Source organism: Staurois parvus, unplaced genomic scaffold, assembly GCF_062004578.1.
Source record: "Staurois parvus isolate SC_StPar_1 unplaced genomic scaffold, SC_StPar_1.0 ptg000185l, whole genome shotgun sequence".
Lineage (NCBI taxonomy): Eukaryota > Metazoa > Chordata > Amphibia > Anura > Ranidae > Staurois > Staurois parvus.
In genome coordinates, this window is record NW_028317981.1 from 893,952 (window position 1) to 909,306 (window position 15,355).

Here is a 15,355-nt window from a genome sequence, read left to right on the forward strand (position 1 = left end):
ATGCTGCACTTTGTGAATGGGCAGCAGTCCTCTGGGAACTTGGAAGTGTCCCAGGTGGCTGTGTGTGCAGAAATTCTGGCTCAGTTTGGTGTGGTCAAAACCAGGTACCTGCTCCCCCATAAGGTGCCAAATGTGGCAGCGGAGGGAGAGAAGAGGCAGAAAAGCGAAGCTTCTACGTTTGGGGGGTAACTGCTTAATTGCTTGAAAATGTGTTTTTTTTTTTTTTTTTGTTTTTTTGCTTTTTGCATGAGATTTCTTCTAATGCTACTATATAAATAGAGTAAAATAGTGTTTTCTAAATACTTTTTTTTTATATCCTAGATCCTTGATGATGGAGGAGATTTGACTCACTGGGTTTACAAGAAATATCCAAATGTGTATAAAAAGATTCGTGGCATTGTGGAGGAAAGTGTGACTGGAGTGCACAGGTGAGTTAGATTGAAGCTTGCAATCTGAAATTGCAATAGTGTGAACCAGGCCTAACCCCTGGTTCACATATCTGCAGTTTACGCGGGCACGAGAGCCCATTCATTTGAACGGACTCCCGTGCCCAGGGATACGCAGGGAAGAAGTCCCTGCACTTCTGAAAACGCAGCCCGCATGGGAATCTATGTTCCCAGTATGGTTGCGATTTCCAGTGTGGGCGGCGTGCCATTAGAATTAATGGCACCCGCCCGTGTGTCCGTATTCCTCCGTGTGGGTGGTGCTGCTGCTGCACAGGTTTTTGTGCGAATCCTCAGTGGCAGCACCCACACAGATGTGAACTTAGCCTTAGGCTTTTTTTTACTATTTTTACCTTGTTTTGTCAGTAACTCTTTACTTGAATACTAGACTATATATACCCTTCATTACCAGGCCATGTTTTAGTTTTCAGTGCTGTGATAGTTTGACAATTACTTGGCTGTGCATTACTGTACCCAATTTAATTTTATAAAATTTCTAAGACAAGAGTTTTTTTTGTTGGTGCTGGATTTTTTTGCCACTGTGACTAAATCCTTCAGAAAACTTTATATAAAGTGTATCACATGCCAGTGAGTCAGCCTCCACCTCAGATATATCATGTGTGGCTTTCCAGAACTGCATGACCTTCAAATTATAGAAAGGTCATGTATGGCGTATATTATGCAGATCCATTGCAATGACACTCTTAAGGAACCACCCATGGGTTGCAGGCTTAACACAGGTTCACTTTAAACACGTGTCCTCCAGAGGATCCCCCCTTCCTGAGCAGGCCATTTTTTGCGATACGGCGCTGTGTTACTTTAACTGAGAATTGTCCGGCCATGCAACGTTGTGCATAAATAAAATTGTATGTCCTTTTTTTTTTCCCCCCCCACAAATAGTATTGTTTACATACAGATATCACCCCTGTCAGCTCCGCCGACTATCACCGAGTCCCGGTCAAGGATCGACGGCCGGGACCCGGTGATTGACATGCCAAGGAACAGCGCGTATAGGGAGCGTGTACCCCCTACCCAGAAATACAAAATAATTTATATATATATATATGTGTGTGTGATTTTGCGCATCCCTGCCGCCCTGTAGCACTACTTCTGCTATATGGCAGTCGGGAAGCGGTTAAGACACTCTGTCATATACAGACATGGCCCAAATAGTACTCTCAAATTCCTTTTTAGCAATCTGATCTTTCTCCAAGTCCCTCTCAAAACCACGCTCAGAGAAAAATAGAGGAGACCCATGCTCCATATAGTGTAAATCTGCCAAGGATTTTATTAAAAAACTAAAACTGCACTCACATGAGTAGGAGATAAAACAGCACTGTATACAGAAATTGGCCTAATTCCACCTCTTGGGACACTTCCATTCTTTATTAAAAAATGGCTTCTAACGCTAAATACCTTGATCTGAATCAAAAATGGCCGCCTCAGTACCAAGCCACATTCTAGATATAAGATGGACACCACAGAAGGACCAAGCCTCTTTCTGAATTCAAACTGGCTTCTGATTACTAAATACTGTTACTTGTGCCAGCTTGAGGAAATTTATAATTACTTTACATTTACACTTTTGTATAATTGCAAAAGAAAAATCAGCTCTTAGAGTGAAAATAAATATATTATAGCAGGTAGGCACTATGCCCTGACACTAGGCATTTAGCATAAATGTGTATATTAACAGCGCAGCACTAAAGAAACCAGTTACTTAGAACCTATTTTAACATATAACAATCAGTGTGAACAATATAATTGTCACGTACCTGATTGGAGACTGAAATGACGAGGTCAGCTTCACTTGTGTCACTAGCCCTAACCCCACTGGAAGTGGAACAGAGTATGTCTAGGGACCAGGGGGGCAAGAGCGCCAGCAGATGTTGTTTGCAGCTCTTGCAGCTGGAGACTTTGGAAGACTGATGAACCTCTGATTCAGGAACAGTAGTGATATGCAGAGCTGGTATGGTAGATCACCAGGCGTGCACCAGAGCAAGGCAGGAAGCTGGGATGGGAGACAGGAGCAATATCATAGGAATAGTTGGGGTCATCAACAGGCGGACAGCGAGGTACCAAATCATAAGCAAGCCAAAGTCAGGAGCAGAGCCAAAGTCAGGAACAAGTATCAAGCGGGAGAGTAATCAGTCAGGTCAGGAACAAGCCGGGTCAGCAACAAGGAAATCACACAGGAACGAGCAGGAAACGGGGAACAGCTAATGACCAGTCAGCACTCAATACAGGCAGAGGCACCTTTTTAAATAGTCCGTCTGGCGCCAATCTTCACTGTGCGAGTGCGCGATCGCGCATTTCTGTGTGCATGCGCACTTCTATTCGCCAATCGTCTCACCGGGGTTCCCTTACAATAATAGATGTATATACCGTATACACAAGTGATCATAAAGTGTCCTTTATGTCCTTTATCAGAAAAAGTTTAAAAGTAGAAAAATGCAAATAATCAACTAGTCAGTCTCACATGCTGTGATGGAAGCAGGAAACTGCCCAGGTGACATCATCCACTCTCATGCAAGGCTTACCAGAAGGAATGTGACCCCCTACTAAGAGTGGTCAGTAAGCTCTTTTAAGATTATAAAGCTGACATCATGGAAAGGAGCCTAGAAATTATGTTTCTTTAACATCTGATCCTGTCTTCCGATATAAAAAAAGCTTAAGAGGATGGTGGATAATGGTTTCAAAACTGGTATCCTAAATAAGAAAGAGATTTTTTGGTCCCACTTGCTCCTAGGTCACCAACCATGTACTGTTTTGCCAAAATATGCAAGGGTTTAGAGAGAACCCCCAGGGAGACCCATCATCAGTGATATAGATTTCATCACTGCTAGAGCTGATAAATACATAGACCATTACCTGCAACCACTGGCGATGGCTACCTCTTCCTTTCTGAAGGATGCCAAACATGTCATTAACATTTTGTGGAAGTCTAGCTACCTGCTGTTGATGGCCGATGTAGCCTCTTTATTCGACCATTTCACATTTGGGTTTTGAAGCTGTGCATTTTTTCTAAATCATGATGCTATCCTTGCTCCCAAGAAAAGTTTTGTTTTGCATTTACGTCAGTTTTGTATGTCTCACAATTATTTTTGGCATAAGGCATGATCTTACTTACAAGGGAGAGGGGTGGCGAAAGGGGCCATTCTAACATGTGAATATGCTTTTATCTAATACATTCCATTGTAGTTCTGGCTGTATATTTAGGGTCGTTGTCCTGCTGGAAGGTGATCCTCCACCCCAGTCTCAAGTCTTTTGCGGACTCTAACTAGCTTCCCTGTCCCTGCTGAAGAAAAGCAACCCCACAACATGATGCTGCCACCACCATGTTTCATGTTGGGATGGTGTGTTCAGGGTGATGTGCAGTGTTAGTTTTCCGCCACACATAGCATTCTGCTTTTAGGCCAAAAAGTTCAATTTTGGTCTCATCTGACCAGAGCACCTTCTTCCACATGTTTGCTTTGTCCCCCACATGGCTTCTTGCAAACTGCAAATGGGACTTCTTATGGCTTTCTTTCAACAATGGCTTTCTTCTTGTCACTCTTCCAAAAAGGACAGATTTATGGAGTGCACGACTAATAATTGTCCTGTGCACGGATTCTCGCTCCTGAACTGGTGATCTTTTGAAGCTCCTCCAGAGTTACCTGGGCCTCTTGGCTGCTTCTCTGAATAATGCTCTCCTTGCCCGGCCTGTCAGTGTAGGTGGAAAACCATGTCTTGGTAGGTTTGTAGTTGTTCCATACGCTGTCCATTTTCAGATGATGGATTGGACAGTGCTCCATGAGATGTTCAAAACTTGGGATATTTTTTATAACCTAACCCTGCTTTAAACTTTACCACAACTTTATCCCTGACCTGTCTGGTGTGTTCCTTGGCCTTCATGATGCTATTTGTTTACTAACAAACCTCTGAGGGCTTCACAGAACAGCTGTAGTTATACTGTGATTAAATTGCACATTATTTGCAAAGTAGTAATTTCTGAAGTCAATTGGTTCCACTAGATTTTAGTTAGGGGTATCAGAGTAAAGGGAGCTGAATACAAATGCACGCTACACTTTTCAGATATTTATTTGTAAAGAATTTTGAAAAACATTTATTATGTTCTTTCCACTTCACAATTATGTGCCACTTTGTGTTGGTATATCACATAAAACCCCAATAAAATAAATTTACATTTTTGGTTGTATCATGACAAAATGTGGAAATTTTCAAGGGGTATGAATACTTTTTCAAGGCATTGTATTAACACCAGCTTGCATATCCAGATGGTCTTTGAAAGAGAGACTCATTTACATCTTTAATTTTATTATTGGAATATGTCATATTGATGTGCATAGAGTTACTATATGTTTAAGATGTGTCTTTGTGCCATTTTTCTCAATATTTGTCATCTTCCTCCTTTTATTGTATCTTATTAAGGATTGCTTTTTATTATTATTTTTATTTTAATTACAAGTTTTTACATTTTAATTTTTTTTTGTCTGCCATATAACTTTTTAATAAAGTATTTAGATTTGTTTCTCTTTTTTACTTTTAATTTTTATTTTTGGAGCTTTAGTTACCCCTCTTTTCTCATCACAAGGTGGTATTGTAGACCAGGCCTTGAAATTTCCTGCTTGCATTTGGCGAGTGAAAATAACGTGAGGGCCAGATTGATCAGACAGCCAGAGCGGGGTGCTAACGCCAGGGGTGGACTAAGCTTTCAGACACTCACACACTACCCGAGGGCCCAGGGTCCTTAGGAGGTACTATGACAGGCTCCTGAAAGGATGGGGAGGGCCGGAGGATGGATTGTGCAAGCGTGCTCCGAATCCGGTCCGGGGAGAGTAGAGAGAGACTGACCGAGCCCAAGGAGGAGGACATTTCACAGACTGGTGAGAACTCAGCATGTGGGAGGAAGGGGGAGAACTGTATGTGACCGGAGTGCTAAAAAAAAATGGAATGTGACAGGCTGAAAGAGCCAGAGGGGAGACGTGTGTGTGTGTGGGCGCTTGTGTGTGTGTGCGGTGGTGGTGATGGGGGCTCTGTATTCACTTTATGTAGTGGGGAGGCCCTGTATGTGTTCTTGGGGGGGTGCATTGTAGCATAATGGAGACCATGTGTTCTAAGAGGGGGGGTTGTGTGCTCATTATAACATCAAATTATGGGGGGACGGTGCCATAATTGTGAGTAGCAGAAATACTGATCACCTACCCCCCCTCTTTTTCTCTTACACCCCTTTCTTTTCCTTTCACCCCCCCATGGCTGGGGGGGGTGAAAAGGGGGTAGAGGACATGGTTGTGGGGAAGGGGGTATATATTTATTTTTATAACTTTATTCTGCATAAAACATGTAACCGTGTCATTTTATGAGAGATTTTATGAGGGTGTGTTTAGGGAAGGGATTAAAGATGTGGTAGGGTAGGGGTTTGGTGGGGCAAATGGGGACGAGTAACTCCTAAGGCCTGGATAGTAGATCAGGACTTGAAATTTTGAGCCCTGTTGTAGAACATGCAGGTTTGGGTCATATTAATGTAGTTCTATACCCTTTATAATTTTTTTTATATTTTTGCACTTTTTTCCACCACAAGATGGCGTTGTGAAAAACATGATGGTGCTGTGGTTATATATATTTCGTTACTTCTGTTTATTTTCCCTTTTCCATCACAAGATGGCACTGTAGAGTATTTAAGTTATGCATCTATAGCAGCAATGGGCAAACTACGGCCCGCGGGCCGTATACGGCCCGGTGGACCTTTTAATCCGGCCCGCGGAGCTAGGCTCCCGCTAGCCTTCTCTCACAGTCTGCCCTGAAGACCGGTGTAGCATGAAAATCTGTCTCCTATGAGGATCTGTCCCCCTCGACATATCTGCGCATGTGCCGGAGATCGCCGATCGGCTGCTAATGCCTGAAACTGGCACATGCGCAGATACGTCGAGGGAGACAGATTTTCATGCTACACCGGAACGGCGCGGGAACACGGCGAGAGGAACGCGCGGAGCAAAGGTAAGTGAATTGACACAGGGGGGACTTGGGGACTTAATATGGGGGATGAATTAATATGGGGAATGAATTACTATAGGGGGGATGAATTACTATGGGGGATGAATTACTATATGGGGGATGAATTACTATATGGGGGATGAATTACTATATGGGGGATGAATTACTATGGGGGATGAATTACTATATGGGGGATGAATTACTATATGGGGGATGAATTACTATGGGGGATGAATTACTATATGGGGGATGAATTACTATGGGGGATGAATTACTATATGGGGGATGAATTACTATGGGGGATGAATTACTATATGGGGGATGAATTACTATATGGGGGATGAATTACTATATGGGGGATGAATTACTATGGGGGATGAATTACTATATGGGGGATGAATTACTATATGGGGGATGAATTACTATAGGGGGGATGAATTACTATATGGGGGATGAATTACTATAGGGGGGATGAATTACTATATGGGGGATGAATTACTATGCTCACTATGGGGGAATATTACTATACTTACTATGGATGACACATACACATCATTCATCTACTCTTGGTCCGGCCCCCGGGTCCAATATATGAACCCATTGCGGCCCTCAAGTCAAAAAGTTTGCCCACCCCTGATCTATAGTGACTCAATTTAGGTATTAGTGGAACAAGTTACAAGTGATTGGGTCCTTCCCCCTGGTACCTGTTTAGCCAATGGCGCTGATCCTCCTCTGCCTTCTCTTATGTAAATGTGAAGATTGTCGTGTGTGCGTGCCTCTGGTGACATCATATAAGACGAAACTTGTAGGGTGGAGCCACGCGCACTCGCTTCCACTCATGGGTAGCCCTGGCTGTCAGCCGTCTTTGTCCTTGAAAAGAACTCTTCTCTTTGGTGTTTTTCCTATATGCTCGTTTTTTATGATACCATGTAAGTGCAATTTTATATATTAAACTCTCCGAGTTTAATATCCTCATTGAAAGGATTATACACCTTTCCATGATGTCAGCTTTACTATCTTAAAGAGCGCTTATTGACCACTCTTAGTAGGGGGTCACATTCCTTCTGGTAAGCTTTGCATGAGAGTGGATGGTGTCACCTGGGTTATATCTGCAGTTTCCTGTTTCCATCACGGTTTTTTTCTTCGGACACTTTATGATCTATTATATTGTTCACACTGATTGTTATAGATTAAAATATAATATTTAAAGTCATGATTTAAACAAAATTGCATATACTGTATTCATGTCTGCAATTAGATGTAAAAATGTTAGTGCATAACTCCATATAATATAATTCTAAATATACAATACCAATACAAAATACACAATGAAAGAAAAAAATTATTAGAAATTAAAGTCAATAAAATCAATAACATCTAAAACCAATCTTAAAAATCAGAGCAGATAGAAGGAGAATATTTGCTATTGTTGATAATGGCACTGATATCACAATCAATGTTTTAAAACTTATGGGGAATAAACCTTCAGATTATAAATCCATTTGGTCTCACAACAAGACACTTCCATCCATGGGGCGTTACCTCTCCAACAAGGGATACATTTTCAATCCCATACAGATTATATCAGAGGAGTATTTATGTGCCACAGCATAGTGTTTGTAAACACTGTGTCCTCTGAATACCCTTCAATATTACCAATGCCCGTGTGGTCCTACCCACATATTGAAGACCACATGGGTGCTGTAACATGTACACTACATGAGTAGACAAACATGTTATAAAAGACTGGATAGTATACATTTTATTGGTAACTGAGGAGGCAAAGAAACAGATTTTTCAGCCGCAGCAGTGATTAACCACTTGCTGCCGCATATATACGTGTGCAGGGCAGCACTGGGATGCAAAAGCACGTTTTAAAACGCGCTACGCGCTCCCGACTTTTTCGCCGGCAGGGGGTGCGCGCGCTCCCGCCGACCCGCGGGTGACACCATTTGATCCCGGAGGGATCAATCATTCAATTTCAGCCAGTGATGTCTGGCTGAAATCAGATGATCGCTCCCTGTCCTATCCTGTCCTGTGTTGACATTTACACAGGACAGGATATGATGTCATTCTTCTCTGCCTGGACACATTCCGTTCCAGACAGAGAAGAAGACATACAAAAAGTGAGTAAAACAGCACATACCCACAGTTAGAACACGCTAGGACACATTTAACCCCCTGATCGCCCCCCCCCCCCAGTTAACCCCTTCACTGCCCTGTCACCAGTGTCACTTATCAGTGAACCGATTTTTACTGATCACTGTATCAGTGTCGCTGGCGACTTCCGATAGTGTTAGCGCCCCTCCCAGATAGCGCCAGTTTGCCCACCAGTACACCAGTAATCCCGTTTAACCCCTTGATCACCCCCCCCAAGTTAACCCCTTCACTGCCCTGTCACCAGTGTCACTTATCAGTGAACCGATTTTTACTGATCACTGTATCAGTGTCGCTGGCGACTTCCGATAGTGTTAGCGCCCCTCCCAGATAGCGCCAGTTTGCCCACCAGTACACCAGTAATCCCGTTTAACCCCTTGATCACCCCCCCCAAGTTAACCCCTTCACTGCCCTGTCACCAGTGTCACTGATCAGTGAACCAATTTTTACTGATCACTGTATCAGTGTCACTGGCGACTTCCAATAGTGTTAGCGCCCCTCCCAGATAGCGACAGTTTGCCCGCCAGTACACCAGTAATCCCATTTAACCCCTTGATCCCACCCCACCCCAGTTAACCCCTTCACTGCCCTGTCACCAGTGTCATTGATTACAGTGAACAGATTTTTACTGATCACTGTATTAGTGTCACTGGTGACTTCTGATAGTGTTAGCGCCCCTCCCAGATAGCGCCAGTTTGCCCACTAATGCACGGGATTTTTTTTTACCAAAAACATGTAGCAGAATACATTTTGGCTTAAATTTATGACTAACTTTGAGTTTACGATATATTTTTTATAGCTGAAAGAAAATTGTTTTTTTTTCAAAATTTTCATGTTTTTTTTTTTGTTTATAGCGCAAAAAATAAAAAGCGCACAGGTGATCAAATACCACCAAAAGAAAGCTCTATTTGTGTGAAAAAAAGGACGTAAATTTTGTTTGGGTACAGCATTGCATGACCGCGCAATTATCATTTGAATTAGTGCAGTGCTGTATAGCAAAAAAAGGCATAAATTACAGTATCTATACCATAGTTTGTAGACACTAGAACTTTCACACAAAGCAATCAATATACACTTATTGGGATTTTTTTTTACCAAAAACATGTAGCAGAATACATTTTGGCTTAAATTTATGACTAACTTTGATTTTACGATATATTTTTTTTATAGCTGAAAGTAGAAAATATTGTTTTTTTTTCAAAATTTTTCGTGTTTTTTTGTTTATAGCGCAAAAAATAAAAAGCGCACAGGTGATAAAATACCACCAAAAGAAAGCTCTATTTGTGTGAAAAAAGATGTAAATTTCGTTTGGGTACAGCATTGCATGACCGCGCAATTATCATTTGAATTAGTGCAGCGCTGTATAGCAAAAAAAGGCATAAATTACAGTATCTATACCATAGTTTGTAGATGCTATAACTTTCACACAAAGCAATCCATATACACTTATTGGGATTTTTTTACCAAAAACATGTAGCAGAATACATTTTGGCTTTAATTTACTAACTTTGAGTTTACGATATATTTTTTATAGCTGAAAGTAGAAAATATTGTTTTTTTTTCAAAATTTTCGTTTTTTTTTGTTTATAGCGCAAAAAATAAAAAGCGATAAAGTGATAAAATACCATCAAAAGAAAGCTCTATTTGTGTGAAAAAAAGATGTAAATTTCGTTTGGGTACAGCATTGCATGACCGCGCAATTACCATTTGAATTAGTGCAGCGCCAAACAGCAAAAAAAGGCTTGGTCATTAAGGGGGGTAAATCCTCAGGAGCTCAAGTGGTTAACCTGAGCAACTTGACACATGGGTAAAAACCCATAAAATTATGAAAAAAAGCAAGGTCTGAGTGGTATATCCAAACCATTAGGGGGCAACCTGATCCCTCAAGGAATGAACTCCCCTAAATATAACTTAAGGTCTATTGGGCAACACCGAACCTAAGATTCTATCATTTTTAAGTGTATGCCAATGCCTTTTTTTTTTTTTTTATAGCATAATGTTGTGTGGAGAAGGATTTGATCAGTGACCAGGAAAATTTATTAGACCCCTGGTCTTCAGACCTCAACCTCTCCACCAAAATATCACTTTTATCCACCTTCTTAACCTGTGAAATAATAGCATCCAGCATTTCAGCCTCATAACCCTTTTCAATGAATCTCTTCCTCATAACATTAGCATGTATCAAATAATCCTCTTTCCTAGAACAGTAAAGAATCCCTTTATTATTTGGCTTTTATTAATATTAACTATTACTACAGACGTCTGTATTTTGGACTGCATTTTAAGGTTTCATGCACACTAGCATTTTTTTAAGCTCCTAGAAGCTATTATGAGCATGTTTTTTCTGCTCCTAGAAGCCAGTTGTGTTATCTTATGTGTTCATGCATACTATTTTATGCTAGAAGCCTTTTTCAAGCTTCAACATTTAGGAGCAGAAAAACATTTTTTGTAGAATTTTTGAGAGCATTTTTCTGGCAGGAAAAAAACTCAATGCTCCTAAATGCTACTAAAACGCTCCTAACAGCTTTTTTTCCTAACGTTTTTTTTCCTTCATATACTGTAAAACAGCTAATAAAACGTGACTGCTTCTAAACACTACTAAAACACTACTGCAAGCTGGCACAAAAATGCTATTATCAGTATTTTTCATCCAGTGGGTTTTTTTTTCTAGCACTTTTTGAGCTTCTAAAAAATGCTAGTTTACATGGAGCCTAAATTGTACTACAGTTATTTTATGTGTATTATGTATTATTTTATATGTATTAATTCTGTAACTGAGAGCTCAGTGGGCCAGAAAGTTATCAAGACTAAAATACTTGAATTGGTATGGGGTTAAGCATTAACAATGAAATGCAGTACAGATTTTAATATAGTTAGGATTAGTTTGTTATAGCATATTCTCAAGTGTGTGTGTACTTGTTTTAGCATACTGTTGTATGTTTCTGTGAAGTAATGTCAGCTAAAAAGCATACATATTTAGAGCATATACTAAAAGGTTACAATACATTTAGCACAGACTGTATAAGGAAATTACTGTATTGTAGGCTGTATTAAAACTTAGAGTACAAAGCAGAGACCACCCACGTGGTCAGGGCACCTACATACACTGACACACTCATGCCGACACACAGACATGTTTACTTAGGCCTACATACTGTCTTCAAAAGTTGTTTTTTTTCCTCTCTGTAGACACCTCTCATCTTCTTTTTACACACTTTGCGAAACAGGCAAGAATCACAATATTATTCTAAAGCTTATCACATTTTTGTAACTTCTGTTTTTATTTTTTGTATTTTTGTTTTTATTACACTGAACTGTAATTTGTTGTATCTTTTGCATTAATTTCATGTTGCTGCCATTGTGTAATACAATAAAATCACACTTTAATTCAGCCTGGCAATTGAACTAATATTACATAAACATCTAAGACACTTAAAATATTAGAAGTGTCGCTATATTTTACATTTTGGTGAGCCAGCCACTATGATCATTTTTTCCATTTTATGGTTTCCTGACTATTGCTCAGGAGGGAGACCAACACAATTTCATGATCAATCAATTCTCGGGAAAAGATGTTTGTGAGCCAAGAAAACCAGAGGCGTTTGTGTTTCATCAGACATGGACAAGAGGTCCAGTTACTGAGCTGGCTGATACAAGAAAATCATCTGATTATGGTGAGTAAAAATTATGGAATTTATTTATGAATTGGCCAGAAAAAGCAAGTTAGAGTTTAAAAATGTATTTGGTTACTGTGATTTAAACAAAAAAAGAATTATTATGTAAAACTGAAACTAAAGTTGCAAATACATGACCAAATAATGAAACATTTAAGACATTCCTGCTTATGACTCAAAGGCAGGTGCTTTTTGCAATGCAGATGTATTCAGATCCTATGCAAATCGTAATAGCCTGTCAAATGATCAACACCATCATATATTTCATCTGTGAGCTCCTGTTAATTTTGCTAGACAGATTAAGTCACCTGCAATTGATGATGAGCAGGGGAGACACAGCGATGTGACAGACTGACTGCGACAATTGCTGCTATGTACAATTGGTGAGGAAGTACCTTCTATAGAAATGCTAGACTTATTACAGACTTTGGCAGAAGACTCTCTTAAATTTAAAATTACATTTTCTAAAGCATATAAAATGATCATGAGAATAGAAGAGGAAGACTCGGCTATCATAAATGCCTTTGAAAGGAAATGTAAATATCTTGACAAGAAAAAATCTACTCTTAATGAGGCTGCATCTACTCTTAATGAGGCTGCAAGCTTCATTGATAAAGTTAGTAGACAGTTAAAACAGGCAAGTGAGTCAAGGAAAGTCTTGACATTTTTATTGTCTACAAATTTGGACATATGCAAAGATAGTGCTGGAAGTGTAAAAGAGACTAGCAAATAAAAACTCTGGATATTGAGAATGAAAAAGCAGCTTTTGCACAACCTGCTTTATTGTGTCTTGATAAAAGTTTGAATTGCCTTTATGCCCCATCACTCAAACAGATCAGTAACTTAACTATCCCCTTTACTGTTAGAATATGTTGCTCCAATTGTATTGGATAAGAGTGGAACACCATACTCCCTACATTCTCCTTGCCTAATGGATATATTTATGTAGAGTTATAGCCATTAAATACCATTTTATATTTAATATGAATAAAAGTCAATTGTTAATCAGATGGCTTTTTGGTGCGTATGGATATGCACCCTTGTTCAGTTAAAAGTGAGAATCGCCACAGAAGATTCACTTAATACATAAGGCTTTGTTGGTATTTTGAATTGCCTTATACCCCAGCAGTCAAACAGATCAGTAATTTAACTGTCACCTTTACCGTTAGAATATGTTGCTCCAATTGTATTGAATGAGAGTGGAAGACCATATTTACAAGGTTTGCTGTGTGGTAAAAAGAACATTCTCATTGATAGTGGAGCTGAAGTTAGTCTCACAAGAGAGAATTTACCTTTGAAACCTAACTCTCCCATGTGTAATATAGAGGGTTTTAATAATGTAGGTAATTCCATTGAATTTGAAGTACCTGGGCCTGTGAAAACGAACATTGACATGTGGTTTTGTCACAGTGCAGAGCATATTCTTGGCATTGATGTAATCAATAAACAAAAGTGGGTTATTGATTTGGGAAATAGAATTAGGTGTAAATATTCATCTAGACCCAAATGCATGCCAATTGATCCCTCTGTATACAATAACTGTTCAATTAGTAAATGTCTTTAGAACAAAAATGGACAGATACCGATGCTAATGGTGCTTTAAATAAGTGGTACAGCAATTTCCAAGTGTGTTGTCAAACTTCATAAATGACATAGGAAAAATGTAGAACTGAATATTGGGAAGAATATCAAGCCTGTTAATCAGTATTATTTAAGTGTTTGTACAACTTGGAATTTTAGAGAATGCACAATTGGTGGTAAATAACTGTATTTGACCTATCAAAATAGCTGATCATTCATATTCTCAGTTGATTTTAGAGCACTAAAATATATTACAAATAACAAACCAGTTGTTACTGATTTGGAGGTTGCTAAAATTCATTTTTTGATCTCTTTAGCTAAAAGTTGTCAGTACAAGCTGGCTTTTAAGCTCTAGAAAGAGACCTGAGCGTTCATTGTGTAATACCCAATCTAGGTATCGGTGATGAAATCGTTCACGAGTCTATAGCAAAAATACTATCAAAGTTCTCAAGACCAAAATGTATTTTCCAGCATGTGGCTAAGCTCCTTCTGAGTACACAGAGTCTTGATGAACATATTACTCTTTCGTCTGAGTCTGAAAATTAAAATTAAGCACAGAAAAGTGCAGCTGATGAAAAGTCAAGTGAAATACCTTCACATGCAAAGTTAGGCAAAGAAAGAGACAATTATTGCAAGAAACGTGGCTGTCACTTCCAATTCAAACAACTCCTCATAAGGCATTGCATCAATTTTTTAATAAAACAAATAATTGTAGAGTGTTGATACACGGTTTTGTTAAAGTTAAAGCATTATTTATTCTTTAGAGCAATAAAGATAATACAACTGACCAATGGGGTCCAATTGAGAAGAATGAAGTGTTGAAAAAAGATTTGCAGAATGCTCCATTATTAAATTCAATAGAGGTTTGTCCTGAAGTCCCTTTTTGTTTTGAAAACTCATGTTTCTGAGAATGCAATCTCAGTAACTTTGTCTCAATTAAAAGAAGCTAAAGAGAAAATACTTGACTATTTCTCCAGAGTTCTATCATCATTGGAAAAAACTTTTGAATCAAGTGTTAATCAACTGCTAATTGTCTATTATGCAACCAAAGCAACAGAAAACATAGTGAGGTCAAATAAGATCATATTACAGGCGCCTGACTGCTTATTAAAAGGTATTCTTGAGGTTGATGGTTCAGAGAATGTCGTGAAAGGTATACTCAATGGTTCAGAGCAATGCTATCCAAACACATTCAGATAGAATCAGAAAAATGCATAGACACGGTTGTACAGCTGTACCTGAAAAGTCTTTACCTCATGTTTTGAGAACAAAAACTGAGGAAAGTATTGAACCAGTACTTGCTACTGTAGAACATCCTGAGGCTACAATATTCTCTTAAGCACAGAAAACCGTTATGCATGTTTCTAATTATAAAGAGATAAGAGCTAAAGATGAGTCTTTTTAATCTGGGGGTGGACCAAAACTTTTCTTTGTGAAAACAAGCTTTTGAGTCCTCACCAAAAAGAGATGTTACGTCCTGTCATACCTAGATTTCACAGTACATTT

General features: G+C 39.3%; 1 protein-coding gene across 3 annotated transcripts in view; it reads left to right on the forward strand.

Moving 5' to 3' along the window:
* The window catches only part of LOC149462135 (S-adenosylhomocysteine hydrolase-like protein 1), a 461,588-nt gene that overhangs the window by 192,245 nt on the left and 253,988 nt on the right, over positions 1 to 15,355 (forward strand). For all 3 annotated transcript variants that reach the window (XM_089677371.1, XM_089677372.1, XM_089677373.1), the window contains exon 7: positions 322 to 428. In XM_089677371.1, coding sequence (XP_089533497.1) covers positions 322 to 428 — 107 coding nt within the window. The remainder of the gene's footprint in view (positions 1 to 321; positions 429 to 15,355) is intronic.